Here is a 27,850-nt window from a genome sequence, read left to right as displayed (position 1 = left end):
TGCTCTTCTTATCAAAGAACATAGAACAAAGTAACTTGCAGGTAAGTTTAGGTATGTTTAATTAAAATGAAAAACATTTAATGGACTTACTGAACATATACACCAGTTAAAATATAAGAATATGGATGTGCCACGTTTATACGTATGTGTACAATAAACCATGGGGACGATATGAAAAGAACCCTAGAGCCCATTTTGCTGTGATTACATAGAAACTGCTTCATTTTGGCAAAACATTTGAAAAGCAAACTTTCAAGCTCCAGAACAAGCTTTGCACAGATGCTCTTTTCAAGCTTGCTATATTATGGTTTTAAACCCCATATGCCTTTGTTAATTTTCACCCTGGTTTTTATTATATTAAGAGTAAACGATCTTTTTCGTTGATTCTATTAGGCTACAAAAGAACTGTAAGGTTATCGGAACAAAAGAAAATCTTCAAGTCGTTCAGGTAAGTGTAGTTTGTGGGCTAAATAAAGGCATGATCGGCCCAAGCATTTTCGGATACACAATCGGCACAGTTGGGCCAGCCTAGGAGGGCCTGGAGGAAGAGAGAAACAAGAACAATACTATGAATTCAATAATGTCAACTCAGAGACATCTGAAGAAGTGTGCATGCACACGGAAGCTCATACCAAGAACAAACTTGGTTGGTCTCTAAGGTGGTACTGGAAGGAATTTTTTAATTTTGTTATCTTGTTTTAACTCAGAGATAAGTACAGCATATATCAGTGGGCAGAAATCTAGTCTACAAGGAGACTGTGAATCAAGGGTAGGCAAATCCAGGTAAAAAGCTGTATAGAAAAAGCATCATCAATTCAAGCTTAGATTTTAGCTTCCATTGGAATAATTTGGGAAGCTAGATTACACTATATGTTTATCTCACTAAATAATTTTTGAAGCACAATAATACATAACCTGGGCTTTAGTTAAACCAAAGTTATTTAATAAATTTTTCACTATTCTGTATATAGAGATAAATGCTACACTCTTGTCTGGTGGCTTCCCATTTCCATTTTTGTTTTACAATTTAATGGGAGCCCCCAAAGTACTGAAATGTTACAGACATAGGATTACCCAGATTTTCATGCACAGGCAAAGCATATATTTCATTTGTATAGCCACGATCTAATTGGCTCAAATTCTCTTAAAGTCATTCAAGGAGACCCCTGTAACCAATTAACCCCTAAGAACCTCTGTGGACAACAATAAGACCTGACAATTTGCAAGAAGCATGACAGTGACAAATGTCTGAGCTCTTTCTTACCTTCCCGAAGCAACAGTGCCCGTTCAACAGAGCTATTAGGTGCAGCAAGATCAAGAGCACATTTTAATTCAGAATTTCTACATTTCAAGCTGGCCCCATAGTCTGTTAACAAGTTGACAATTTCTGCACTGGATTTTCTAGCGGCTGCATGAAGTGGTGTATCCAGTCCTTTGCCCAGGTTGACACTAGCTCCTTGGAGAGAATGAATGGAAATGAAAACAAACTAGTTAGCGTTACATGGGAAGAAGAAAGGGAGACAGCAATGCGATTTTTTTATTTCCTCCTTTAATACCTTTTTCTTAATGCTGGAATAAATTTCCTCTCTAAAAACTATTTCTATTTCAGCAGCTAGGTTTGTTTCCGCCCCTGAGGGAACTGAGGAACAGATAAGAGATGTAGGGATGGAGTCTGCATTTAAAGGCATACTTACTTAACTCTCACTTTCTGAAACAATATGTGAACTGAAACGCAACTATCCTTTGAAATTCAGACTTCTTTGAATTTTGCTGTGCAATCCTCCAGTCAAGTAATGTGCACAAAATGCATTTACTAGGGTAAAATCTGCATAGAAATGCATTTATTAATGGAAATAACATACCAAAATGCATTGTGTTAGGGAAAATTACTCGCAAAAATGACAACAACAACAACAACAACATCTTAGCCCCTGGAACCAAGGTTGTATTAATTAATATTATTTAGGGAGATGAGGGAGCATCCCACTGACTCCTGTCCCCCCCCCCCAGGTACTAGGGCAGTTGATTTCTTGCAATCTCCCTAGGCTCGGAGATGTAGCACGACAACAAACTTCCCTCAACATCTGTATTAGAGACTTGGCCAGGCTACATGTTCTGCTTGCCTCTAGGAAATGGAAGCTTAGGAACTGGAGGTGACAACAGGCCAAGGTCCGCACAGAATGTTCCCAACTTGCATATATATCTCCCTGTCAGCCATTTGGAGTATTTATTCATTTTTAATGTTTTGAGTTTCAACGCTGTTTACAAAGATACAGTTAAAGCAACTAATATAGTTTGTTTTCAATAGAAAAAAAGCAAAATAAGATGGGTTTTAAAACAATACAAAATAAACACCTTTACACCCAGCTGGAAAAGCTTGTTGAAACAAAAATGTCTTCAATGGTTTCTGGAAATTACAAATAGCGGACAGCTGCCGTATCTCAACAGAGGTGCTGTTCCACAGAACAGGAACAGCCGCCCTGAAAGTCTTGCTTCATCTTACAGTGGAGTGGGTTCCTGCTATAGTGTTGGGATGTTTAGGAATGCAGCAGCCTACCAATCCCATCCAAGAAAGCCCAACACACACCAGAGTACCTAGTTCTAAAAGTTTCTTGACACAGTCTGTCCTTTGATTCACGCAGGCCACATACAGTACTGTTCCATGCTGTGGGTTTTCTTGGTCCACATCAACACCATTGACTAAAAGAATTTCCATACACTCCCTGTGACCTATGTAAACACAGAGAGGAGAAAACCTTGTTGAACTATAGGGCAGCAAGTGGCATAAAGGTAAAGGTACTCCTGACCATTAGGTCCAGCCGTGGACGACTCTGGGGTTGCAGCGTTCATCTCGCTCTATAGGCCGAGGGAGCCAGCGTTTGTCCGCAGACAGTTTTTCCAGGTCATGTGGCTACTAGCATGACTAAGCCACTTCTGGCAAACCAGAGCAGCGCACAGAAACGACATTTACCTTCCCGCTGGAGCGGTACCTATTTATCTACTTGCACTTTGACGTGCTTTCGAACTGCTAGGTGGGCAGGAGCAAGGACCGAGCAACGGGAGCTTACCCGTTGCGGGGATTTGAACCGCCGACCTTCAGATCAACAACCCCTATGCTCAGTGGTTTAGACCACAGCGCCACCCCATCCCATACAAGTGGCCTAGAAACCCTCTAAATGCTCTGTAACTAGACATTCCTAAACCCCATTGACCTGAATCCTGCCTCTGAGGAATGATGTGGGACGGACTGCTTAACCCTTCCCCCACAGCCATTTTTCTACTCAAAATCTCCTCCAGCTGCTTTTCCTTGCTGAGTTCTACAATGGTTAACACTGTGATTTAGGTGGAAGATGAGGAAGCTGACAGGCAGGATCCACTCATGGGCTGGTTGAAGACTGAGGTTGTGAGGCAGCCTCCAGTGACCCTGAGTCTCCCAGCATCACCAATGAAGCTTAATGTCTCTGATAACTGTTTATCAGATAACTACCTGCTCTGCTCATCAACAGTGGCTCGGAAGTGGGAGGGCCGGGGGAATGGGCTGGACCCACCTTGTTAGGCAGTCAATTGGAAACTCATTTGGGACTGACAAGCTCTGCAGAGAATCTGACATTCTTGTATCTAGTTAGAATTGTCCCAAACCACTACTGTTACCTCTCTTGACAGCTTCATGAATTGGGGAAGCAAAATGATTCTCCACTTGCGTCCGGGCACCAAATTCAAGCAGCATATCGACGCAAGGGGCACTGCCACGACGGCAAGCATTAAACAGAGGTGTGATCCCATCTACAGTGACTGCATTCACCTGCAACACAGAACAAAGACAAGACTGAGCGTGCGAGTGGATGCCGTTAGAAAGTCAAGCACTTCCTGTTAGTGATTTCTCTTTATGGTATTTAGCTCTTCCATTTTGATTATCTTCTTGGATATTCCCAATAATACAAAATTCACACAGTTCCCCTGCTAGCTCCCACTTTGAAGCAGCATCTCTCATACAGGAAAGCAGAGTCATTGCCTCCAGAGGGACAACCATTGAAGCTCCCAGCCTCTGCGTGTGTGCATACACAAATGCGTGTGGAGGGTGTGCCAAACTGGGTCTTTGACCCGGGTGAAATAAAGCCTAGTTTCACCCCTGCAGGGAGGCGTGGTAGTACTCACCCGAGCACCATATTCCAGTAACACTTTTGCACAAGCAACATGGCCACCCAAGCAAGCCTCGTGAAGAGCAGAAACATGGTCTATTGTAACAATGTTCACGTTGAACCCCTACAGTTGAGAACAAAAGGTATGGATAATAAGCAATTGCAAATGATAATAATAATAACGTATAGCTACAAAGATTTAATATTGGCTTGAAATAAAACACCCTTTCCCAGTGATTAGATTTGTGGTTCGGCAAAATGAAACCGGCAAGAGTTCTCCCAGAACAAGCATAGTTTAAGCAATCGAGTTTCTCTAACTGAAGGACTCTTGTGAGAATAAAATAGAGGGAACATGTATACCACTCTGCATTACTTCAAGGAAAGGTGAAATAAAATAAAAATAGTTTTTTTAAGAAGAAAAAAACTCATAACATAGCAACGTTACTCAGCAATAGAGCCTTCTCCACAATATGAACTCGTTAATGTACTCAGTTCCCCTGGAAACAGAATTTTGTGGGGAATCAGTGTGAAGACAGGTAAGTAGAGAATCTGGTAAGAAACTGATTAATAAACCAACCATTGTCTCCTTCCTTATGGATGCTAAAATGGTGTGTGCATGAGCGACGTTTGGGAAGAAAAGCTGCATTGGGAGAAAACAAACTATGCACGCCGCTATTTCTAAAGAATTCATGGTTTTGGACTTCTGCTGTGCTACTACTTCAGGCTGCAGCCTAGAACTTATCCATCTTTTGTGTTGTTCCGAAAAGTTGACACTTTTACCACGACGTATTCATTAAATAGATCTGGAAAAGGAGGTGGATTTTTGTTTCTAAATCTTGGTGAAAACACTCTGGGCAACCTGCAGTAGTTGTGTGAATTGGCCCTAACTTTATTCCCTTTCGTGCAATCTTTGCAAGGACTGCTCAGTTCAATTTTGAATTTGCACACTCAACACTGAATTTATTTGTGTAGTCTGTATGCATTGTTGTGAATAAAAAGTTTGGGGTGCAATCCTATACACACTTAACCTGAGGGCAAGTCTCATTGCTGCTTATCAGTAGACATGTAGGATTGCATTGTAAAATCAGGGAAATATATTAGGGTTTCTTACCTGTGCTATCAAGGTTTTCAACGAGAGGAGGCGCCCTTGAAAGGCAGCTTCGTGAAGGGGAGATCTGTCTGCCCATGAGTCTAAAATAAGATCACTGAAAGATAAGTCTATAGAACAGAGATTTACAGAGGTGTAAATACAATTCTGCCCCTTTTTATAGAGGAATGTTATTTGGGCATTTCTTGGGGGGAAATGGCATCCTCAAGTTCTCTTCTTTGCTATAACATGCAGGACCACTTTCTGCCCAGAAACCTTGGATAGGTAGTATATAGATGATGATGATGATGATGATGATGATGATGATGACGATGACCATGCTCTGATAAAATCTCATATCTGTTCCTCCACTCACCACCATCAATGGCCCAATGCAAATGATTTTGCTTTAAAATGGGGCAGGGAACAGTGTCTGAACCGAGCATTAGGCTGTTATCTCCCCCACCTCCCACAGGGCAAATTTAACAAGTAGTTGGGGCCACCCGCCTGTCAATTGCCTGACAACATAATGAAATCAAGCCATGTGGGCTGCACAAAAAGCACTTTTCAAAGCACTCCGCACAACCTGACAATCAGCCAATTGTCATGTCTCGCAAAAACCTATTGCAAGACCCCAGTAGAGAGGCATTTGAAACACTTTGCAAGACTCAGCAATCAGAAACTGGTGAGCAGACTTCTGTTCCTCCATTTGGAGTCAATAAGAAAGAAGAGAGAGAGAGAGAGAACAACCATACTTCTGTTGTGATCTCATGCATGTGTACAGGGCCATCTTTACCCATGGTTGCAAGGGGCACCAAATGTTTACCTTTCGATCGGTGGCAGTGAAAAGCAATGGAGTGGAAGTCCCTGCTCTCCTCCTCCATTGCTCTGTTACTCCATAGGTAAAGGTAAAGGGACCCCTGACCATTAGGTCCAGTCGTGGACAACTCTGGGGTTGCAGCGCTCATCTCGCTTTCCTGGGCGAGGGAGCCGGCGTACAGCTTCCAGGTCATGTGGCCAGCATGACTAAGCCGCTTCTGGCAGACCAGAGCAGCGCACAGAAATGCCGTTTACCTTCCCAATGGAGAGGTACCTATTTATCTACTTGCACTTTGACGTGCTTTCAAACTGCTACGTTGGCAGGAGCAGGGACCGAGCAACGGGAGCTCACCCTGTCACAGGGATTCAAACCACTGACCTTCTGATCGACAAGCCCTAGGCTCTGGTTTAACCCACAGCGCCACCCGCATCCCTTAGTGTTGCTCCATACTGTCAATCAAAAGCAGTTTTTCTGCTGCGCCCTTGTTACAGGTGAACAATTCCCCCCCCCAAAAAAGTCAACAACTTTTGAGTTCACCCCACTAAAAAAAGAGGCGCTGGGCGGATCTTTGCACCCCAGCAGCGCATAAGCTAAAGACGGCCCTGCATGCATATCTAGGAGTCCAATCCCACTGAGCACAGTGTGGCTTACTTCTGAATAAATAGGTGCACACAGTAAATCCGTGTAATTTTTTTCGTGATATATAGTAGTTGGAGCAGGGGCTCCAGTTACATTAAGCAGAACCATGCCAGTTTTGTGATTAATTGACATCACCTTCTATTTTCCCTAACTGGGGTTCGGCTCTCTTTATACTCTTTAAGCCATGAAGCTCAAAGGAGCAAATATTGCCTTACCTGTGATGCTGCAAACAAGAGGTGCATTAACGTACAAATTAGCGCGAAATGTGAGGGTTAAATATAACCATGAAAACAAGAACAGGCCCAGGCTATAAATATCTGTACCTTGTCCATCTTTTAAGTACAAGCTTTCTACATACAGCTGCCTAATGTATTTGGCACAAAGAGAGCTGTAGTTTTCTAAGCAACCTAGAACGTACCTCCTTGAAACATATGACAAATATAATTCCCATAAGGTGCACCTCTCAAGGTTCCAGGTACTGAAGGCATCCCGGAAACGGTGTTTTTCATGACCGCTGAGGGCAAATGCAGCAGCGCTGGATAACATTACTTTAAAGCTTAGCGGTAACAGTGTGTAAGTAATCTAATCGAGGTCAGAGTTGGTGGTCAGATGGTGTTTTGAAAAACGATACTGAGTTTGACAGACTGGCAAAAGGCAACGTCACAGAGAAAAAGAGGGTAGATAACCAACACCTTTGTATGTGCCCAAAGCTATCCATCTGAATTTTTTTTTTTTTAAGCCTTCAGTGAGGGAAACTGATGTGTTTGAAAATAACCGTATGCTACCTTATAGAACTGCAGAGGTAAGTGGGAACTTCAGGCCATAAAATGTAGAGAGATTAATAAAATGATTCATAACCATTACTGCTTCTGACAGATTTACTGACTCCGACGGGACAGCTCATTGATACTTACGTAGCCTAGACACAAATAAATTATACCTAATAAATATTATAATTGGAGCATTTACCGAGCATTTTGTCTCCATGACTGATATTTTAAAAGCCACATTGTTGCAATTGTGTTTTTAAAAGCAGTTTTTCTCCCGTGTTCATGTTTGACATTGCAGATTAAAATTAGTACCGTGTACAACTGTTTGTATTTGCAAGGCTACGAGAATGCCTAGGAAGTATGCTGGCGATAATGGAAGATTTTTGCTAATGTCAGTTTAAATGATGTTAAAAACCCCTATCCCTGCATTCTCCATCGTTTTATTGCCATGGATGAATCATAAGTAGCCAGGACTGGGATGAACCCAGAAGGACATAAAGTCAACACATCTGGCCAACGACCTAAGCTTAACGTATTGTGACTCATTTACATATAGTAAAGTTGTAAACTTGCTGCCCTGCTTGGCAGAGAAAGCAGGAACAATCCAGTTTCATCCCTCCAATAAAAGCGAGCCAAGCCACGTGTAACTGCTGTTCGAGCAGACATTTCACTGTCCCAGCAAGTGTCTTCTTTCAGAAAAGGCATATTCTAAATCTTTTACATTGTTGTACGCATAATGATGCAACGGACCCACAATAAGACTGTATTAAACAAATACTGAAATAGTTTAAATAGCAGCATTTCAGAATTCTGGCTTTTAAAATAATAATAACAATACAGGTGAAACTCGAAAAATTAGAATATCGTGGAAAGGTTCATTTCTTTCAGTAATTCAACTTAAAAGTTGAAACTAATATAGGAGATAGACTCGTGACATGCAAAGCGAGATATGTCAAGCCTTTATTTGTTATAATTGTGATGATTATTGCATACAGCTGATGAGAAGCCCAAATTAACAATTTCAACTTTGGGGTTTTCATCAGCTGTGCAACATAATCATCACAATTATAACAAATAAAGTTACAGGTTGGTAGCCATGTTGATCCGCCATAGTCAAAACAAAATAAAAAATAAAAAAAATTCCTTCCAGTAGCACCTTAGAGACCAACTAAGTTTGTTCTTGGTATGAGTTTTTGTGTGCATGCACACTTCTTCAGATGGTATCTTAGTTGGTCTCTAAGGTGCTACTGGAAGGAATTTTTTATTTTTTATTTTGTTATAACAAATAAAGGCTTGACATATCTCGCTTTGCATGTCATGAGTCTATCTCATATATTAAACTGCAGTAGCTAATGAAAACAATTGCTTACATAAATGGACTTTTCCATGATATTCTAATTTTTCGAGTTTCACCTGTAAAAAGAAAACCTTATTTCCTGTAACAAAAATAAATATTGAAGCACGTTGGTTTTCCCTGCTAATCTTTAATTCTTCATCTTAGACATATTCATTCTAGCTTATGCTTGTATTAACAAAATCACACACATATTTACATTTCCAACCTGCTTGATGACAGTGCAGTCATGAGTATCAATTTTTGACAATTTCAGTGATATTTTTTTTAGATCAGTTAGTTTTCTTAATATTTATCTCTGCAATTTTACCTGGGGCTATTCCATAGATCTCTTCTGCTATCCTTGCAGCCTCTTTCCTGTTCCCTTTCACAATATAGAAATGGGTCAGTAAAGCCAAAGAGATTTTGATTAAGAGCTTGAAACAAAACAAAGCAAAGATTGCAAAATAAATGTTATTGAAAGCATAGAGTATCGTACTGCCTTCCATTTTGTTTTGCCCTTTGTATAACTTCACAGGTCTCCTAAGTTACATTCACTATTATTGGTATCATATGACATCTATTTTTAAACTCTCCGGCCGCTGATGTTCCCCTGCTACCAAAAATACACTGTTTTTGTCCCAAGCAAGCTATTGATAATAAATAACAATGCTTAGGATTAAAAGAGCTTAATGTTCAGATTTGTACAAATTCATGTTTATTTCATCCATGTTTATTTCATCCCGCTGTATTCTATTTGTATATTCCATTTTAATATTTGTTAAGAAGAGGAACAATCTTCCCTGTCATCTCACAAGGAAATGCAGCATTCAGCATTCCTAAATTTATATAGTAGTTTATTTAGGTTTGAGCTAATTTTTATGGATGTTTGCATAGAACATTTTCTTTTAATTCATATGTTTTGAAGTTGGCGCAGTGTTTTAGGAACCTGTTAATAATGTCAGGACAACACTAGGTGGAGCTATTGGAATAATGTACAATATTTTCCTGTGTAATCTGTCACAGTGCGGCAGGCCAAAAGAAAGGTTTATGCCTATTTACCATAGTCTAGACCAATTTACATCCACAAGGCATTAATGAAAGTGGTCAGTTAATTGCTCTTAACACTAAAAGGAGATTAGCCCATATATGATAATTTGCTGCAAGCTACTGCAAAAGAAATAAATATAAATACGCAAGCCATTATCATTGCATGAATTTCAGGTCCCCAAAATTGCCATTCTGCGAAAGCCATTTTCCAAATTGCATTTAACTCCCCCATCTACCTCATTACAAGGGAGTCTTATGGAGAAAGAGAACCATTTGGACAAATGTCAAACCACTTTGTGAGGGGAAAGGGCTTAGTACCTGTTTTCCCCCCTGGCCTTCTTTAGTGATGCCAGAATTAAACCTGGGACATTTTATTACGGTATTTATTTATTTATTGAATTTATATATCGCCCCATACCCAGGGCTCTTACTACTGTGCCTTACTACTAAAGTACAGTCCTTTCCCTTAAAGAAGCTAGTATCTGAAAAACACGATACAGTACTGGCTTTCTCAGCCAAACCTTTAAAACAGAGGCAAGGAACCTGTGCCCATTCATGCTGGACTTCAGCTCCCAGCAGACCCAGCCGGCAGAGCCAAAGGGAGATTTCTGTCCAACTGCAAATAGCAGACTTGGGGTTGGGAGCAGGATCCAATTCCGGTCATGGCTGGGATGGAGGCAGAAGGTTCAAGCTCCCATCCACACATGGCATAGTCCTGATCTAGTGCATTATTCTGCTTATGGCCTCGGCCCGTATATATCCAGTTGATCACTCACACAGGTGAAGGAGGGCCTCCTGTAAATACCACTGTTATCAGCAGGTCCCTTCCGCACAATGGAAGAATCACGCCTTTAATGCTGTGGCACCAGAGCCGTCTCATCCATTGGGGCTGGTGGCGCGGCGCGCCAGGGCGCAATGGCCTGGAGGGCGCCTCCGTCCTCCAGCCCCGCTGGCAGCGCCTGCCGGCAGCGAGCTGGCCGGCCACGCCACGCCCTCTGGCTGCCCAGCAGAGCACAGGAGCACAGCTCTGCGCGCCCTTCCAGCGCTTCCGGGACGGGAGGCGAGGGCGGGCGGCTCGCGCTCCCGCGCGCAGCCAGGTGGCGCGGCGCAGCCGGCCGCCCACCCGATGGGGCACAAGCTGCCCGGCAGCGGCGCGCCATCCGGATGCGCGCGGGAGCGCGAGCCGGCCGCCCTCGCCTCCCGTCCCGGAAGCGCTGGAAGGGCGCGCAGAGCCCCGCGCCGCTCCAGCGCCACGCCCCTCATCCCCCGCTCGCCCACCCCCCTCCCAAGGGGTGGCAAGCGCGGGAGGGAGGCGGCGGAGAGGCGGCATGGCGGGGGCGCCGGAGGGATAGCCGCGCCAGGGCGGCAGATCCCCTTAAGACGGCTCTGTGTGGCACTTTCCCTTTGGAATTCCCTCCCCTTGAATATTAGAAAGGTGCCATTTTTAACGCCTTCTCAGTGCCTGCTGAAGACCTTCCCTCCTGTTCAGTTCTTTCCTCATCCGCATCTACTGGAATTGTTTTTAAGATAATTTTATTGTTGCATCTCTTATTGTTTGCCATCCTAGGCTCCTTTGCGAGGAAGAGCGGGGTGCAAAGTAATAAGAAGGCTAATTGCAATGCAGATGAGTGATTTTGAAGAGTATTACATCTGGAGGGAAGGGTGAAACCTCCCCTCCTTCTCCCTAGCATCAAATTAAAAATCTCTTGCCGCAGGAATAGCATTTAGCCTCACCCCAAGTCTTACCACATGAGTGGTAGAACAGACTTCTTTAAAAAGGAGGAGTGTGGGGACACTTTTATTCCACGTGTATGGAATGAAAGGATGCACATGAAAACCTCTAGTCATAGTTCATTCCTTCTGACCAAGCTTGCAATAGAAATTATACACGTCAACGCATATTAATTAATAACTGGTGCCTTTATTTTTCTATATACATTTTAAATATGGCACATCAGACAGTAGTTCTAGGATAAACCCAAATAATAAAACACAGACAGTAGATCAAATCAGTCAATGCTGAACGCATTAGGGAACCAAATTTTAGAAGGTCTGAAAAAGTTGGTCTAAAAAGAAATATGACGAATAAGCAGGTTGAGGGCATAGAACTATTCTCTGCATTTCAAAGTTGCTTGGTAAAGATATCCCCATTGCTTCTAACATGCCACTTTCTTTTTCATACAGCATCAATGAACGTAGGTCTTTCTGGTTGTCCGTTACAGAACAAGGATAAAGTTTGTTGTAGCATATATCAGCGGTCAGGTGGCAATGTCCTTGCAGATCCATTCATCGTCTTAATAATGAAGACAGTCTTGATTTTAATTATATTTTTAGCAGTAAAAGCCACCCGTATCCATTATTATTGTTGTTTAACAGTCGATGGCGGGCAGCTAGCAGTGTTTTAGTGGTAGTACAGGAGATAACAAAAGCTCAGTCATGGTGTTTCTCTGCTTTGGGACCCGTGAGGACTTCTTCCCCCTCTCGGGCGGCAACAGTGCCTCGAACATGCCGGCCGAGTGGTTGGGCACATTCTGGCTTGGAATGGGCATTTGTCTTCACAACTGTTTAAAGACAATAAGTCAGAGAAGACAATGTGGTAAGTACGCACTTCTGTTCCTTGGAGTATGTTCTACAGGAACGCATGAAAAGACACAGAATCATTACTCATGGCTCCACATTGCAAGGAGGATCTTCATTCATTATCATTTTGTTACATGGGAGGTTTACGTTCTACACAAGCCCTATCATTTAGTACAAATTTCAACCCAGGGGTGGGAATCGATCAACCTGGCTGTGGACCAAGCATGCTGCATTGAACTGAAATGTAAAGGAAGGCTTACCTGCATGTTTCTGCATTAAACTCCTTGTGTTTCTGAAGGCAGCTGTCTTGGTTCTCCGTACACAAGTAACAGCTGCAGTTCTCTTTGTTCTGAAATAAATTGCCAGTGCACTTCCATTTACAGATGCACTCGCAATTTTCCTCATCAAAGTTCATATTTGGTGCACACATCGCAAGTTCAGCAAGTGGAGGGAATCCTGCACATGTTTTGTAGGGGAGAGAGAGAGAGATTTATAAAACTCCTTGCCCTCTTCTGAAAACGTTGGCACATCATCATTTCACTATACATCACACATATAGGGTGTCACTCAAAGGTAATATCCTGCAGATGTACAGCAAGACTTGAACTTAACCTATAAAATGCACTATTTGTGGCACTGTGAGTCCAGAAATCTGAACTCCTATCAACCTACAGTTAAAACTATGGAGTCCACAGCTTGAAAAGAATGTAATTATAATGAAGTTGATATTCTAGCAGAAATAAACAGAGTCTGTATGGATACGGACTTTGTAAGTCATGACAGCAATATACATACATTTGAATTGTACCGTACACCCAAAGTATTCTAGGAACTGTAGCTCCCCCAAGCAGCACTATGTGTATGATGTATACACTATGTGTATGATGTATGATGTATACACAGCCATATTCTAGGGTTTTTTTCCAGTTGGGATCTAAAGAGCTAGTTTAGCCTGGGGCATGCCCAATAGGCTTTTTGCCTTCCCCCTTTTGAATAGAAGACCCTAATGACAATTTCACAAACCCCTCCTTAGTTTCTCCCACATGGTTTGCTTTGTGGCATGGGGCAGTGTTGTTGTTTAGGAAAAACAAAGTGCAAAGCACCCTTGAACATCTGGTGCTAGCTGTGCAGCTCTTTTGTTGCAGGTCATTAATTGCAATCACAATTATCTGGAGTTGCTTCTTCTCTTCCCAGGGGTGGGGCAGTATTTGTCTCGGCAATGGCTAGAAATCACTTGGTAAGTGTTTTCTTCCCACCCGGTTTGAACATCAGGTTCTCATGCCATATCATAAGGAAACTGCTCTTGAAACTTGCCCAGATTTTACTATCTTTCTAGGAGCACATAGCCTAGGATAATCGATGATGATGATGATGATGATGATGATGATGGCTAATCCTCCTGTGCATGTGAAGTTGGGTGGGAGAATCTGGGAGGAGGACAAATGCTTTGCTTCAATTGAAGGAGTGTTACTTCTGTCTGACTGAGCTTCTCATTTCAGTTCATAGAATCATAGAGTTGGAAGAGACCACAAGGGCCATCCAGTCCAACCCCCTGCCAAGCAGGAAACACCATCAAAGCATTCCTGACAGATGGCTGTCAAGCCTCTGCTTAAAGACCTCCAAAGAAGGAAACTCCACCACACTCCTTGGTAGCAAATTCGTCTGTCGAACAGCTCTCACTGTCAGGAAGTTCTTCCTAATGGTTAGGTGGAATCTTCTTTCTTGTAGTATGAATCCATTGCTCCGTGTCCGCTTCTCTGGAGCAGCAGAAAACAACCTTTCACCCTCCTCTATATGACATCCTTTGATATATTTGAACATGGCTATCATATCACCCCTTAACCTTCTCTTCTCCGGGCTAAACATACCCAGCTCCCTAAGCCGTCCCTCATAAGGCATTGTTTCCAGGCCTTTGACCATTTTGGTTGCCCTCTTCTGGACACAGTTAATTCTAGTAAAAGCAAAATGCTTTTAACTACCAATCTACCCAGATTTATTCTTTTGTTCCTGGATGCAGAGTTACAGAAGCGGGGGGGGGGGGGGAATAACCTCCACCTATTTCAGTTTGATAATGTTGTTATTCATAATGTTATGTTGTTCTTTTAACTGGTACAGATTTCAATATTAAAGTGAGTATATAAGTAGTACTAGTATATACCTTCCCTTCTGCCAGGACGATCTTTGTCTACAACACATTCACATTTATCGCTGTCCCACATCCAGCCACTATGACACAGTTTGTTTATTTGGGGACAACTAGAAGGAAACAAAAGGCCAAATAAACATGTTAAGAACACATTTAAAAAGTAACTGATACACACACACCACTTTGTTATATATTTGTTATGGAAGTGTGGTATATACAGTAAATATTCAAATAAATACATGCAAAAATGGCATTTGAGAGCCAGCTTTTGGGGGGGGGCTACTCAAATTAACATTAAGCCAGGGTTCCTCAATTTGGTGCCTTCCACATATTTTGGAATACAATTCCCATCACTCCCAGCCGGCACAAACATGCTGGATGAAGCAGATGGTAGTTACAGCCCAGAACATTGGGAAGGTTCCAGGTTGGGGAAGGCTGAGTTAAGAAGACAGACGGCACATGGCCGTGGTGTATTAGGGCTCAGAGTCTGTTGAGAAGCTTCTGCATTTAGAGACGTGTCTTAGGAACTTTGACCAGAAGTCTCATTGTCGTCAAAGGAACAGTTCAAGGAATTACATTTGCTAAGTCATCAAACTGGGGCCTCAATACATTCCATCTGCCTGCTGTTTATTAATTTGCCACAGCTGCCTGTGACAGTTTTGAGACTCTTTTTTAAAAATGTAAATATTAAAGATGCCATAGTAATTAAAAAATGCTGCTAGAAGAGAGGTCTGAATGTTATGTAACATATTTCCACATTGTTTTTCCAAGCAGTCATTAACTTTTCTTTGTAGCATTGAAAAAATAATTTTTAAAAACATCAGATAACCACTAATCTTAGAACAAAGCATACAATTCATGAACACTGTGTATCTTTAAAAAAATGGGATAGAGAGAAGACTGACTGCCCAGCTTACCTATCCTCTTCTGGATATTGAACAGATCTTCGTATGATGGTGTACGATGGGCGCTGAGCATTTGTTAAGCACTTGCAACCGGTGTGGTTTGCAATTTTGACTTGAATCGGATCTGGCACATTTGTTAAAGGAACTGAAATCTCAAAGAGCTGGAAAGATGAAATACAGCATTTTTCACTATTCCTATTAAAACACATTGTTAAAAAGCCTCCCCTCATTGTTAAATAGCCTCCACATTTCCTGCTCAATGAAGCAAAATGGAGGATTAAGCTTCATGTTAGGAATCTTCAGTTACAATTCGCCCCTAAGGACATGCGATGGACATGAGTCTAACATGTACCTGAAATCTTTGATAGCCTGCAGCTCCTTGTCATGTGTTCACCCCATGTCCTCCTCTTCACATTGTGGAGTCTATAGTCCTACAGACATGAGTGAATGTGGGACAGCCACACTTGCTCTGCCATGGTGAACAGATTCATAGCTATGGACAACTTTCATGGCCTTGTTCTTCCCCAACGTGGCGTCCTCTGGGTGTTTTGAGTTACAATTCCTATCAGCTGGGGTTGACGGGAGTTCAACCCCAGAGGACACCCCATTGGGTGGCTGGTCTTCCTACGCACACTTACTTAGGAAAGAGATATCTATGAGTCTATTCAATTAAGAGGGGCTTACTTCAAAGTCAACCTGCATAGGATTTGACGCTTAAGGAGAAACAAACTGCAGAAGAGTAGAAAAAAGTCCAAATACCATTTTGGATATGTAAGATGTGCTGGTGTTCACGCAGCTTAGGCTCTCTTCATTGCAGCAGCCTCCACATCTATAGACATTCACACAAGGAGGCTTGAAGAATTTATTGGTGGCTGTGCCCAGCTCTTTGGCAACTTCCACGCAGGTCTCCCTCGGCACGCACTGAGTCCTTTGCCATTCCTCATCTATGACTGGAGAACAAGGGAGCCATTCTAAAAGCGGCAGTTGTCATCACACAACTAGACTCACCAGCTCACTGGCCCGCTCTCTGAGTCCTCCGTAGCTGTGTGAGATGCAGCACTGCACTTTGACGGGGGGAAAGCAACATCATGACATCTGCTGTTTATTAATATAAATGAGCCAAGCGAGTTGTGCAATGAAATGCGGCAGAGTGGAGTGCTCCCTCTGCCATGGTATTCCACTCCCAAACCCACCCCTGCAACAGCCAGTCAACATTTCATGGCCATTCTCAGTCGTCACCGGGTTGTCTGATGGGCATGGTTCTCCTCTCCCATGAGTTTTCCCTGCAAAAACCTGGCACTGCTGCAAACCAGTTTGTCCCCTGTTGACCTGCAGGGATGCACGCTCACCTCTGAAATGGCAATTTGGAAAGAGAGGGATCGTGATCAATTCTGAATTGCTTCAATCAAGATGAGAGCTTTACCAACTGATCACCATAGCTGATGTAGTTATAATTTCTCCACTTATCCTTTCTGTGCTTTACAATGTATCCTGTAAAACCCAGGTATTCTGTCATCAGCCCCCTTAGAAGTGCAGGACTGACGTGGTAACTAACCTAATGATCTGCCAGATCCACACAATGCTGCCCGTCCAACACTGATGATCCAGTGTCATCATGGGATCCAGCTTGGGGTGACATGAAGCCCAGTTGCGGGGACTCACAATTGAGGAGAACACGGTGGCCTTCAGGCCCTGCTTGTGGGTTTCTCCAAGACATCTGGTTGGGTCACTGTTAACTCAGGAGTCTAGACTGCACTGGGCCCTTGGCCTGATCCAGTCAAGCTCTTCTGGTGTAACTGGCCAGAAAAGGGGTGGGAATAATGTCTGGCCTTCTCCTGATGTTTTAACAAATACCTGTATCTGATGAGCTCAAAGGGGGCAGGTGAAACTTTTCATAACATGGCGGCAGACATTATGACCTGCTCTTTGGTCACCTGATCACACGGCTGTTAAAAGGGACAGCTATAAGAGCCAGTTCAGGAGTTAGCAACCCTCGGTCTAACTACAGAAATGCAGGTGCCACAGCACACCCGTAGGGTATGACTAGAGCCCATGGCATCCTTTCCAATGTTTTGGTCTCTGTTTCTTCCTCTCTTTGTAAGAACAGGTGTCCAGGAAGCTCCTGCCCAGCAATATCCAAGCTGATAAAGTGTTTTACATCAGGCCACACCTAATAAAAACAGGCATTTGAATGTTTCTGCATTTCGAGCTGCTGTTGGCACATTCCTTTTAAATATTGCTGTCTGTTTACATTTTTCCTTGCAGGGGAAAATGCTTTGTTTAGAGCAGCGTTGCTTGAACTGTGTTGTGAGTGAAAACAAAGAAAAATACCTAGTTTTGTGCAGAAAATCTAAACATGTCTGTGGCAGGCATAGAGGACATTCCTCCTCTTTTTGGTCTCCTTTGGTATGTATCACAGTCAGCACACTTGAGATGAGATGCCTGATACAGAGCTTGTAACAATGGGTTTCACCCCTGTCTGCACTTCAAACTCAGAACTTTGACCAAGCACCCTTTCAGCACATTACATTTTTTGTTTTTTCAGGGTGTGAATTTGCAAGTTTGTAGACACCTTTCCAAGTGAGCACATTAAATCATGGAATAAATGCTCCATGGCTTATGCTTTTCTTCCAGGGATCCATGCAGCTTCTCCCAGGGTAGCACCCCAAGCCCAAAAAGTCAATTGCTTTATTGCCGACAGAATGTCATTTCCTCCCAGCCAAACAAGCACCGCAAACACGATTGTGGGATGCTTTTGGTATAGTGGCTATGCTATATGAATACATATTGGACAGTGTCTGTGACATCTCTAGACACATGGTGACTCCTATCTGTACCATTTTCGACTTCTTAAAATATTATTTTACTTTATTTTCAAATGGATTTTTTTAAAAAAGACACAGAGTGTGTCCTGCTTGTATCACTGACATAACATTATAAACAAGGAACAGACCCATCAGCAAGTGTGTGTGTGTGTGTGTGTGTATTTCAGGCACACAAACAAAACACATATAACAACCTACCTTTCACATAAAAACAGGGGTGGCCTGAGACCTTTTGGCACCTGAGGAGAAATATCTCGCAAAAGTATGGATAATTTGGATGGTTAAAACTTGGATAAGTGTTGATATGCAGTTATAAATATTATTATTAGTGCCCATGGGAAGGATGGGGGGAAATCAGGAGATTCAGAGCAATCTCGATATATGGATCTTGAATTATTTTTATATGTGTTTATATTTGTTAAAAATCAAATAAATAAAAAAACAGAGAAACGTCTCACAGCCCCCCCCATGCGAGTACAATCTCTGCAAGCAGTCTTCCTCATCAGACCCAGCAGTGGAGATGTTCTGCAGAGCTTTGCTGTCAGTCCCTCACAGCCGCTAGAGGCCAGGGAGACCAGTGACAAAGCTGCGGGGTGGAAGAGGGGTGATGCTGCTTGCAGGATGCTGCCTGAAGCAGTCACCTCACCCAGCCACATGGGTGGGTCAGCTCTGCATACAAACAAGGATCCAGAAATATTCAGTTCATAAACTGTGAGCCTACCTTTCAGTATCTCAATATCATAGAAAGCAGCGGCAAATCTTGTGGAGCGATGCGAGGCTGATCTGGAATCCAGAGTGGCCATGCCCTTGAGCTTTAGCCGGCACTTCCAAAGCTTCCAGTCCTCAGAGTGGGTGATGCGGAGAAGCTCTTCCAGGCTAGCAGCTTTCCTGATCTGCTGCTCTGACCACTCCAGGGCAGAAAGTGACGTTCTCTGTAAGAAAGGGGGCAAAAACAGAAGATCAGTCCTGTGCCTACATATATAGACCTTAGGTAGGAAAGAGCACACATTTCTGTTGAATGTGCCAATGTAATATAGACTGTAAAGATATACTGTAGACTTAAAGAATACATCAGGCTGGGTTAAATAATTACTCTTGGATTAAAGGAGGTGTTATTTTCTAAGGTTTGTAACTAAAGAATTAGTTACAAAGGATCCCAGATATGGGATCACAAGCCCATGGTTTTTCTATTTATTAACTAAATAATAATCCAAGCACCACAGGGTAGTTTGCAATATAAAAACACAAAAATACATTCCAGTAGCACCTTAGAGACCAACTGAGTTTGTTTTTGGCATGAGCTTTCGTGTGCATGCACACTTCTTCAGATACCAGTGTGCATGCACACGAAAGCTCATACCAAGAACAAACTCAGTTGGTCTCTAAGGTGCTACTGGAAAGAATTTTCTATTTTGTTTCGACTATGGCAGACCAGCACGGCTACCCACCTGTAACAAAAAGACATAGCATACTAACAACAAAAGCAATAAAAGTCATTGGTTGTTTAATTAGCCAAGGGTCTGGTAGAAGAGGAATGTTTTTGCCTGGTGACCAAATATATGTAATGAAGGCACCGGGTAAGCTTCCTCAGGGAGAGCATTCCACAAATGGGGAGCCACCAAAGAAAAGGCCTGTTCTTGTGTTACCGCCCTCCAGACCTCTCCTGGAAGAGGCACACAAAGAAGGGCCTCCGATGATGGTTGCAGGGCCTGAGTCGATTCACAAGGGGAGAGGTGCTCCTTGAGATATTGCTGGATAAATGATCCAAAATGTCAGGAGTCTGTCCCTTGTTCAAATCTGATCAAGAATTACTAATCATAGAAAAGAAATATGAAGAATTCCCCTAGCTTACCAAGAAGTGCCTTGGGATAAACGAACATATATCCAGTCCGTAGAATCATGAAGAACTGACTTACAGTAGCCATGAAAAACATTCAAAAATGCCCCCCCCCAAGGATAACATTTCACAGTTAACTTGATGTGTAAAGCATACTGTTGCATGCGCAAGATGGAAGTGCTCACAGCATTAACAGATAGTGTCTCCCTATTAGGTTCCCAGGGAGACTGCCAAGTCATAGCTTGGGGTCCAGCATTTAACAAGAGAGTAGTGAGAGAAGAACTTGGGGGGGGGGGTAAATTTAGGAACTTAAGACTGTCCCTCCATTTCAGAAGACCCCATTGTCTCCTGAAGTTGCATCCGTGGTCTTCACACTCTGCGGCATTGACTCACAGGGAATTATGAATTATTTGAGGAAATTTATCGAATATGGTTTTCTTTCTTTTTTTTAATTAAGAATTTATTGATTTTACAACAAACAACAGACATGTATAACACCCACATTGACCCAACACCCAACTAAAGCTAGACAAATACACAAACGCCAATAATTCTCCTTCTTATGATATAAGAAAAAAAAATTCTTTGGTTGAATCTTACTACAGACTTCCCCTGCCTTTTCACCTTCAGTTCTAATCCTAAATATTACTTTAATAACATCATATATCATCATAATCTTAAGAAATCACAAAATTTAAAAATTAAAATCTAAAACACTCTTCTTAACAAATCTTGTTTTATAATAAACCATATTTTCCCATTCTTGTCTTAACATAAATCAAATCATATTATAACTTCGTATTAATTCCACACAAGATTTTAATTCTTAACCCATTATTTTCAATATATCAGTATATCATAACAAAATATCATAACAAAAATCTTCATTCACTATAACTGCTGCTAATAACAAAATTTAAATACCTCTTTTCTTTATCTCAAACCTAAAGTCTTGACACACCGGTTTCAGGTTACCATAATAAATCCCTTTTTTCCTGTTACCCTTAATACCGCTCACCCTATCCCCCTTCTGTCCATTTTTGGTCGTCTTGCTCCAGAGCCGCTCCTCGGAATATCCTTTTTCTTTACAAATCCACAGATCCAGACTAAGTCCAAAACAATCCTTGCACAGAGCATCCGGGTATGCACCTTTTCTTCCGGCCTCTCCAATTCATCGTCGCATTCTTCTTTTATTTGTAGACATAGGCATATAATTTTCACCTTCGCTCCCGAGCTCTCACCTCGAGAGTTAGATATAACAATTCTCTCTGTCCTGGGTCTGCCACCCCCAAAGGACGATCCATTTCTCCGGAGTTGCCAAATCCTTCCATCCTGTTGTTCAATCAATCCCTTCAGATCTGTGCCAAGGTTCTCTTCCAATGCAACCATTTCCTGTGAAGTCTCCTCTGTGGGATATAACTTTTCTGACATATGACAGTTCAATATTTCCAATTTTCTGTTAAGCAGTTCCAGTCTCAATAAAACAATCCTTTCTTCATCGCTCATTTCCCAGTTCGTAGCCAAATCAAAAACAAAACCAAGCATGGCAGAAGCGGGCAAAGGTGTCAAATTGCAGTTTCGATTTTCAGACTTCTCCATCTTAATACCAGTAACTTTCCACTCAGTCACAGTCCTTCACGGCCATTTTCCCTGAATCCAGGGTGCAAGAACCACAAAGTTTAAAAAGAGATATTGTCCACCAATTTATTCCCCAAAGGGAAATCCAAAAAGCCTCACTTGTCAAACTTCAAATACTTTGTAGCCATCGCTGTAACAGCAGTCTCTTAAACTGGTTATTTTCTATCCCTCTGGAGGGAGAAAGGCAGGCTCCCTTTCCAAATATCACCCAGGTCGTCCAAAAAGCACAAAAGCAAGTCCAGTCCAATACTCACGACCACCGGGATTCTTAGACTCCAGATTTGACAGGTAGAACTTTGACGCTCATCGCGGGGGCAACCGCCGCTTCGCGTCCCGGTTGGGGCATGTCCCCTGAAGCCCGGCTCCGTTTTCCCTTCACCCCCACTCCCCCTTTACAGGGGGAGCGAGGGAAGGGTTCGGAGCCACAGTGGGCATAGCCGGGGAGCCCAGGGTGCGGGACGCTCTTCCCGCACCCCATCGGAGCCCCGCTTTGCGGTAGCGGGGCTCCAACCCCCGGGACGGACTGGGTCGCCTCGCAGCCGAGGCAGCCCACGACCGCTCCGTAATGGTGTCGCCGCCGGAAGTCGAATATGGTTTTCTTTCAAGCAACCCAGGAACCAAGCTGTAGAAGCTCTTTAACCTAGCCCACACACACAGGGTATAATGCCATGCCACTGGCATGTGGAAGATGTTTAAGAGCAAGCAGTACCAAAAATGTCAATCCAGGAGATAAAAGAACCTGGCTGGTGGCTCCAGCCACTCTTCCCCCCACCCCCAATGGAATATATACAATAGCTGAAAGCTACTCATATCTCCTTAGCTACTGTGTCTTGGGATTTTTGTTCTCTATTTATTGTAACAGCTTGCCACATCGTTAAAAACCAAGTCAAATACGCAATTGTATTTCTTGTGAACTTTTGAAGCACTGGAAAGGGAGGGCCTATCTTTCTACTCATTTTCATGAACAAGAATGGCATGGGCTGGATAAAGCTCTCCAAGTTCCCTTTACCTCCCCCTCAAAGTGATAAGTACGTACATCAAGGAAATGCAGTGGGGTGTTTTAAAAAGTGTGCTTTTTATCTGCTCCTGCCGTTTTAAAAACATGGTGTATGGTTACAGCCTTAAAAAGAGGGCTCTTTCAAGATTTACCAGAGAAGAATGGCACTCCCAAGGGGAATTGACGGGATAAATTTTCCGGAATATTGTGACCACATTTATTTTATGTAGAAACCGTTGCTCATCATGACTTTTAGTCACAGGGAATTGAGAGGAGCAGAGGGTTCAGAAAGCCAATAAATATGTTTATTGACAACATGTGTATTTTTGCAAAATTTCTTAACTCCTAAGGAAATAAATATTCACAGCGTATGCCATGAAATGTAATATGTGGTGGTAGCCCTGGAACATTGGGCTGTCTGTGTTTCCAATTGCTGTATTAAATGAAAAATAACTTTGATCTCTCATCTCTCAAATTTTGCTAACTAAGCAGGCATGTAAGTAGAGAATATCCCCATAGCTAATCAGTTCAGCTGTGTTGGGGGTGGCCTGGCTATTTACTGGGTTAGAACATTTAAAGGTGAATCTATTAAGTTTTCACTTTCTGAAACAATAAAAGAACTAAAACATAGACATCCTTTAAAATTTGTACATACCTGAATTTTGTGGTGCAGCACTCCATAGAATTGTAGAGTTAGAACTGACCACAAGGGCCATTTAGTCCAACTCTCTGCAATGCATGAATCTTTTGCCCAAGCTGAGGCTCGAACCCATGACCCTGAGATTAAGAGTATCATGCGCTACCGACTGAGTTATTCAGAGTTCCCACCAAACTATGTGCATTAAATGAATATATTAGTTGGGGGAAAGACAAAAATGATAATGTGGGGATACTGCTTGCAAAAATGAATACATTCATCAAAACTGCATACAAAAAATGGGCCACTTGACTATCCAATCCTGGAAGTCAGATTTGGATCCCAAAAAAGTACAGGGCTTCCTTCTCCCCTAGGGCAGAAGAAACATCTTGAAGAAACCTTCTCTTACAGCACCTGCTCTTCAGATTTGGCTTTGCCAAACTTCCCCTTGTTGCTCTTCCTGAAACAGCTGCCTGGGAAAGAAAAAGCTCTCAGTAAGCAGCCTGAATCTTGTTTGCTCAGTGCACATGCCCATAGGGTCAAGTACCTTTTTAAGGCAGACGGAGTCCTGGAGATTTACTGCAAACGTCCTGGCTTGGGTCAAAGCTTGGACATTGGCTCTGAACTCCTGCTTTGAACCAAGGAAGAAGCGGGGAGTTAAGAGTGACATCGAGGAATGAGGGGGCGGGGTGAAGATCTACATTGGGATTCTCTGCCACTATGGATTCTTCCACCTGAGGCGATTGCCTCACCTTGCCTCATGGATGGGCCGGCCCTGGGTGTCACTGCCTTTTATTAGGTTCACAAATGCTAAAACCCTGAAGCTACTTTGCCCAGACAAGAGCCTCTCCCCCACACATACACAGTGTTTCTTCTGCCTTGCTGCTTCCTGGAGATGATTAAATTCCACTTCCTCCCACCCAGTGCCTGCTGGCTACTCTCCCTACCTAACAAGAGAGGCATTGTTCTGTCTCTCCAAGCTCTTACCAATAGTTTCCAAAACGTCTTCTGTGATCTCTCCATCTACTGGCCCAAGCATGTGGGAGGAGCTGTCCTTGAACTGGGCCAAACCAGAGCAGCTGGTCAGGGGCAATGCCAAAGCAATGGTTCCTCTTCTTTCCCAGAAGGCGCAGTGTCTGGCCATTTGTGAAGTGATGGAGTTGGGTGCCTACCCTAGCATTTGGGACTACAGGAACAGCAATGCTACATAAGAGAGAGCCAAAACTATATAGGCACTCCTGCTCGACTTGACTGCTTCAGGTATGCAGTACTGAGCTGTATTTAAACTCCAACACTTCTCTGGTCCTAACACCACGCACAGAGGCAGATCCTCTCTCTTTGTGTAATGAAACACAGGCTTCAACTTGCTGTCATACTGGGAACAAGCCCATGTTAATTAGGCAAGTTACAGTCATTGTGTAAAGTTCAGGAAATCTCTCTCTCTCTCTCTCTCTCTCACACACACACACACACACACACACACACCTGCTGTAATATGATACAGTGGGGGAAACCAACACTTTTTGCCATACACTGCTGGGAAATTTTAAACAGGGTCCCCCAAAGGCAGACCAGATGAGTTGGGGTGTGATCCAGCAGGGATCACCTTATGTTCTTAAAGGGAATTCTGCACATAGGTGTTTCAAGGCACTTGCCCTACAGAAAGGACATAATTTAAGCTTGGGCTCTTCTCTGTAGCATAAAGATCCCTGCCAAGAGGATTGTAAAGCCAGCCCAGTCCATCGATCTACTTCACACCAAGCTGCCCGTAGTCCTACATGAAAGAAGAGCTGCTTGATGCCGCTGAGATTTAGAATAACCTGCCACTCAAAATGTTTCATAGCACTTTTAAGCCGTAGGCTGCAATTCTGTACTCACTGGCCTGGAAATAAGCCCCCTGCAATTCAATGGGGCTTTCCTCTGAGTAGGCAGGTATAGAATTGCATCCGCTGAAATATATTCCAAACTATAGAAAAATCAGCAAATAATAGGTGCTTGGTGTAAAAAAATAACGATTTCAAAACCCCAGGAGATTTAACAGAAAGCACAAAATAGCCCTTTCTCTTTCCTATGTAGAAATCATTGGCAGCCCAATCCTTATGCAAGGACAGTGGAGCCCACTCCCAAGCAATTATGCATAGCATAGGTTTGCAGCCTTAATTTCATTAACAATAAATGTATTTTGATAAGTTAAAAGGAAATCATTTCATGGAGAATACCAGAAAGGCTGACTTCTGTTCTAGCAGGAAGTAATGATTACCCTTTCTCTCTTTTTAGTTTGACCTACACAGTATATCCAGGTTGCTTCTGCAATATAATTGGCATTATATCATTGTACTGCAGAAATACCCTGGGGCCTGGCTGATTCACATTTTTGCCAAATGCCAGCAGTTGCATCCACCCCACCCCCGGTTAATGTGAACGTAACAGGATTCTTGCTTGAATCTTCAATTCAGTTTTCTGATTTACTGAAGAAGCTAACAGTAGAATGTAACAAGTTAAGGAAATGAGGAACACTGATACCTTTTAAAAACTTTCAAAGTCCCGTAAATATGCTATTTGCACAATGAAGTCGTAAGGGAGGCTAGAATATTATCTTCCAAAAGCTTACATCATGAACCAACCTTAGAAGGCATTTCCCATATCAGATCTGGCAAAGAATTACTTCTCAAACCATATAGGAATTCAGCCTTAATTATTCAGACTGGATTGGTACATTATACAGCAGTTTCTCTAATCACACGCTGATACATTTGACAATGTCCTGGAATGACAAAAACTTCTAGGAGCTAGATATTAAAGCGCAGTAGCAAATATGTTATTTGGGAACAGTATTTAAAACCGAATTATTTTCAAAGTGGATCCGTGCAAAAACAGAGTGACTGATAGGTCATAAAGACAACCTTCCTAATCTTGCCAAAGAGAGAGAAGGTTTACAGGTAATGCACAAATTGTTTGGAGAGATGCAGCAAAAGCACTGGCTGCAGATGAAACAATTTAAGAGAAGGCCATGTTATTGCAAAAAGTCCTGTCATACTGGAATTTTCAAAAAGGTTCCATTTGGTCACCTGCCACCGCTGAAAATGAATTATCGTTGAACACAATATATTTTTAAGTGTCCAAAAAAGAAAAGTATCCATCAGCTGTGAATGTAGATTCATTACATTTCTGTCTTCTATATACTCCTTAAGGCAGAAGTCAGCCAAAAGTTAAACACTATTTATTTCAATGGGTTAGTTAAACATGCACTTTTGTCTTTCCCTTGGAAATCTGGCAGGTCAGAAAAATGCTTAAATTGCCTGGACCGTGCTGTTAAATCTTCTCTGACGGTATTACATACGTCAAAGATGTTTATTTATGCAATACTTAAGAGTCACCCCAGAAAGAACTCACAAAAAGGTGCCACTGTAGTCCGAAGATTGTTTCAGACAGGAAAACCCATGTGGTCTTGAGACTCCTATTGATGCAGAGTTCCAAAATAAAGCCCACTTACCTTTACAGATCCATGTTCAGAACCTTGCAGAAGATGTAGAAAAGACACTATAAATATGTTTACAGTTGTCCACGGCTTGTACATCCTTGTGGTTAACGTCCACACTTTGCTACACAGTTGAAGTCACACCGCTGGAGAACGTTTCAAAATTCATTTCTCTACGAACTGCTAATGTTTTTAAAAATGCATACCCAGAATCTTACTCTCCACGTAAACTTAAAGACTATACACAAGATGTAAACAGCACAGTTAAAAAAAGAAGAGTAGAATTCACTTAAACAATGTCATCTCTTTCTTGTAGGTACTTTTTAGAGATAAAAATACAAAAGTTAAAAAATGTTTCCAGAAGCAGGCAGATACAGGTCCCAGTCTATTAAAAAAAAAATCAATCCATCTCCCACCTGGACACAAAGAGAAACTCAAAATTAATTTGTGGTCCAGGAAAGGTAAAAATCTGCTGAGGGGGTTTGGTGCTCCATGTTACAAGCTTCCTTTTAAGACGGCAGTAGAACGGCCGATGCTTTGAGCTAGAGAGAGCTGTAATCCAACTCTCTGTATTGAAACTTTTTTTCACAGCCTTCATGGAAGCCTGCAGAAGCATGCGTCTTAAATCTGATACAGACACTGGCAGAAAACAAGAGTCACATGCTGGCTCCTATCCCATTCTGTCCCTACCAATGGCGTTTACTAAACTAACCAATGCAATGCAATGCAATGCAATGCAATGTGTGACACCATTATTTTAAAAGGTATTACCTGAAACTTCAACACATGGTCTTACAAAGTATACATACTACAATAGGTACACTCCTACAGCTACACACACACACACACACACACACACCTTTCCTTTAGGTTTTCTGTGTTGTAAGGATTTTGACAAAGCCATTTCATTTATTATTACAAAGAAAGGACATGAGAATGTATGTTTTAGATGAAAACGCTTTTTATTAC

The 27,850-nt window shown here is 42.4% G+C and overlaps 2 protein-coding genes across 5 annotated transcripts; both read right to left on the bottom strand.

Annotated features, from left to right (window-relative positions):
• Positions 1 to 42: 42 nt before the first annotated feature.
• On the bottom strand, positions 43 to 9,411 carry ASB11 (ankyrin repeat and SOCS box containing 11). 4 transcript variants are annotated; one of them, XM_033147370.1, is made up of 7 exons: positions 9,120 to 9,408; positions 5,251 to 5,330; positions 4,156 to 4,263; positions 3,652 to 3,802; positions 2,596 to 2,730; positions 1,265 to 1,456; positions 43 to 538 (listed from the first exon to the last, which is right to left on the bottom strand). In XM_033147370.1, exons 1-7 carry the CDS (start codon positions 9,295 to 9,297, stop codon positions 414 to 416), a joined length of 969 nt encoding a protein of 322 aa, XP_033003261.1. In that variant the 5' UTR covers positions 9,298 to 9,408; the 3' UTR covers positions 43 to 413. The 4 variants fall into 4 exon arrangements, with proteins under 4 accessions (XP_033003261.1, XP_033003262.1, XP_033003264.1 ...); XM_033147371.1 differs by lacking the exon at positions 9,120 to 9,408 and adding an exon at positions 7,104 to 7,176; XM_033147373.1 differs by lacking the exon at positions 4,156 to 4,263 and having other exon boundaries at positions 9,120 to 9,411.
• A 2,328-nt stretch (positions 9,412 to 11,739) lies between these two features.
• VEGFD (vascular endothelial growth factor D) lies at positions 11,740 to 27,568 on the bottom strand. Its single transcript, XM_033147369.1, has 7 exons — positions 26,897 to 27,568; positions 19,016 to 19,226; positions 16,229 to 16,419; positions 15,482 to 15,630; positions 14,577 to 14,674; positions 12,679 to 12,874; positions 11,740 to 12,399 (listed from the first exon to the last, which is right to left on the bottom strand). The coding sequence occupies exons 1-7, from the start codon at positions 26,978 to 26,980 to the stop codon at positions 12,273 to 12,275; spliced, it is 1,056 nt and encodes a 351-aa protein (XP_033003260.1). The 5' UTR covers positions 26,981 to 27,568; the 3' UTR covers positions 11,740 to 12,272.
• Positions 27,569 to 27,850: the final 282 nt, after the last annotated feature.

This window comes from Lacerta agilis, chromosome 4, assembly GCF_009819535.1.
Source record: "Lacerta agilis isolate rLacAgi1 chromosome 4, rLacAgi1.pri, whole genome shotgun sequence".
Taxonomy (NCBI): domain Eukaryota; kingdom Metazoa; phylum Chordata; class Lepidosauria; order Squamata; family Lacertidae; genus Lacerta; species Lacerta agilis.
This window is presented reverse-complemented; position numbering and strand designations above follow the sequence as displayed.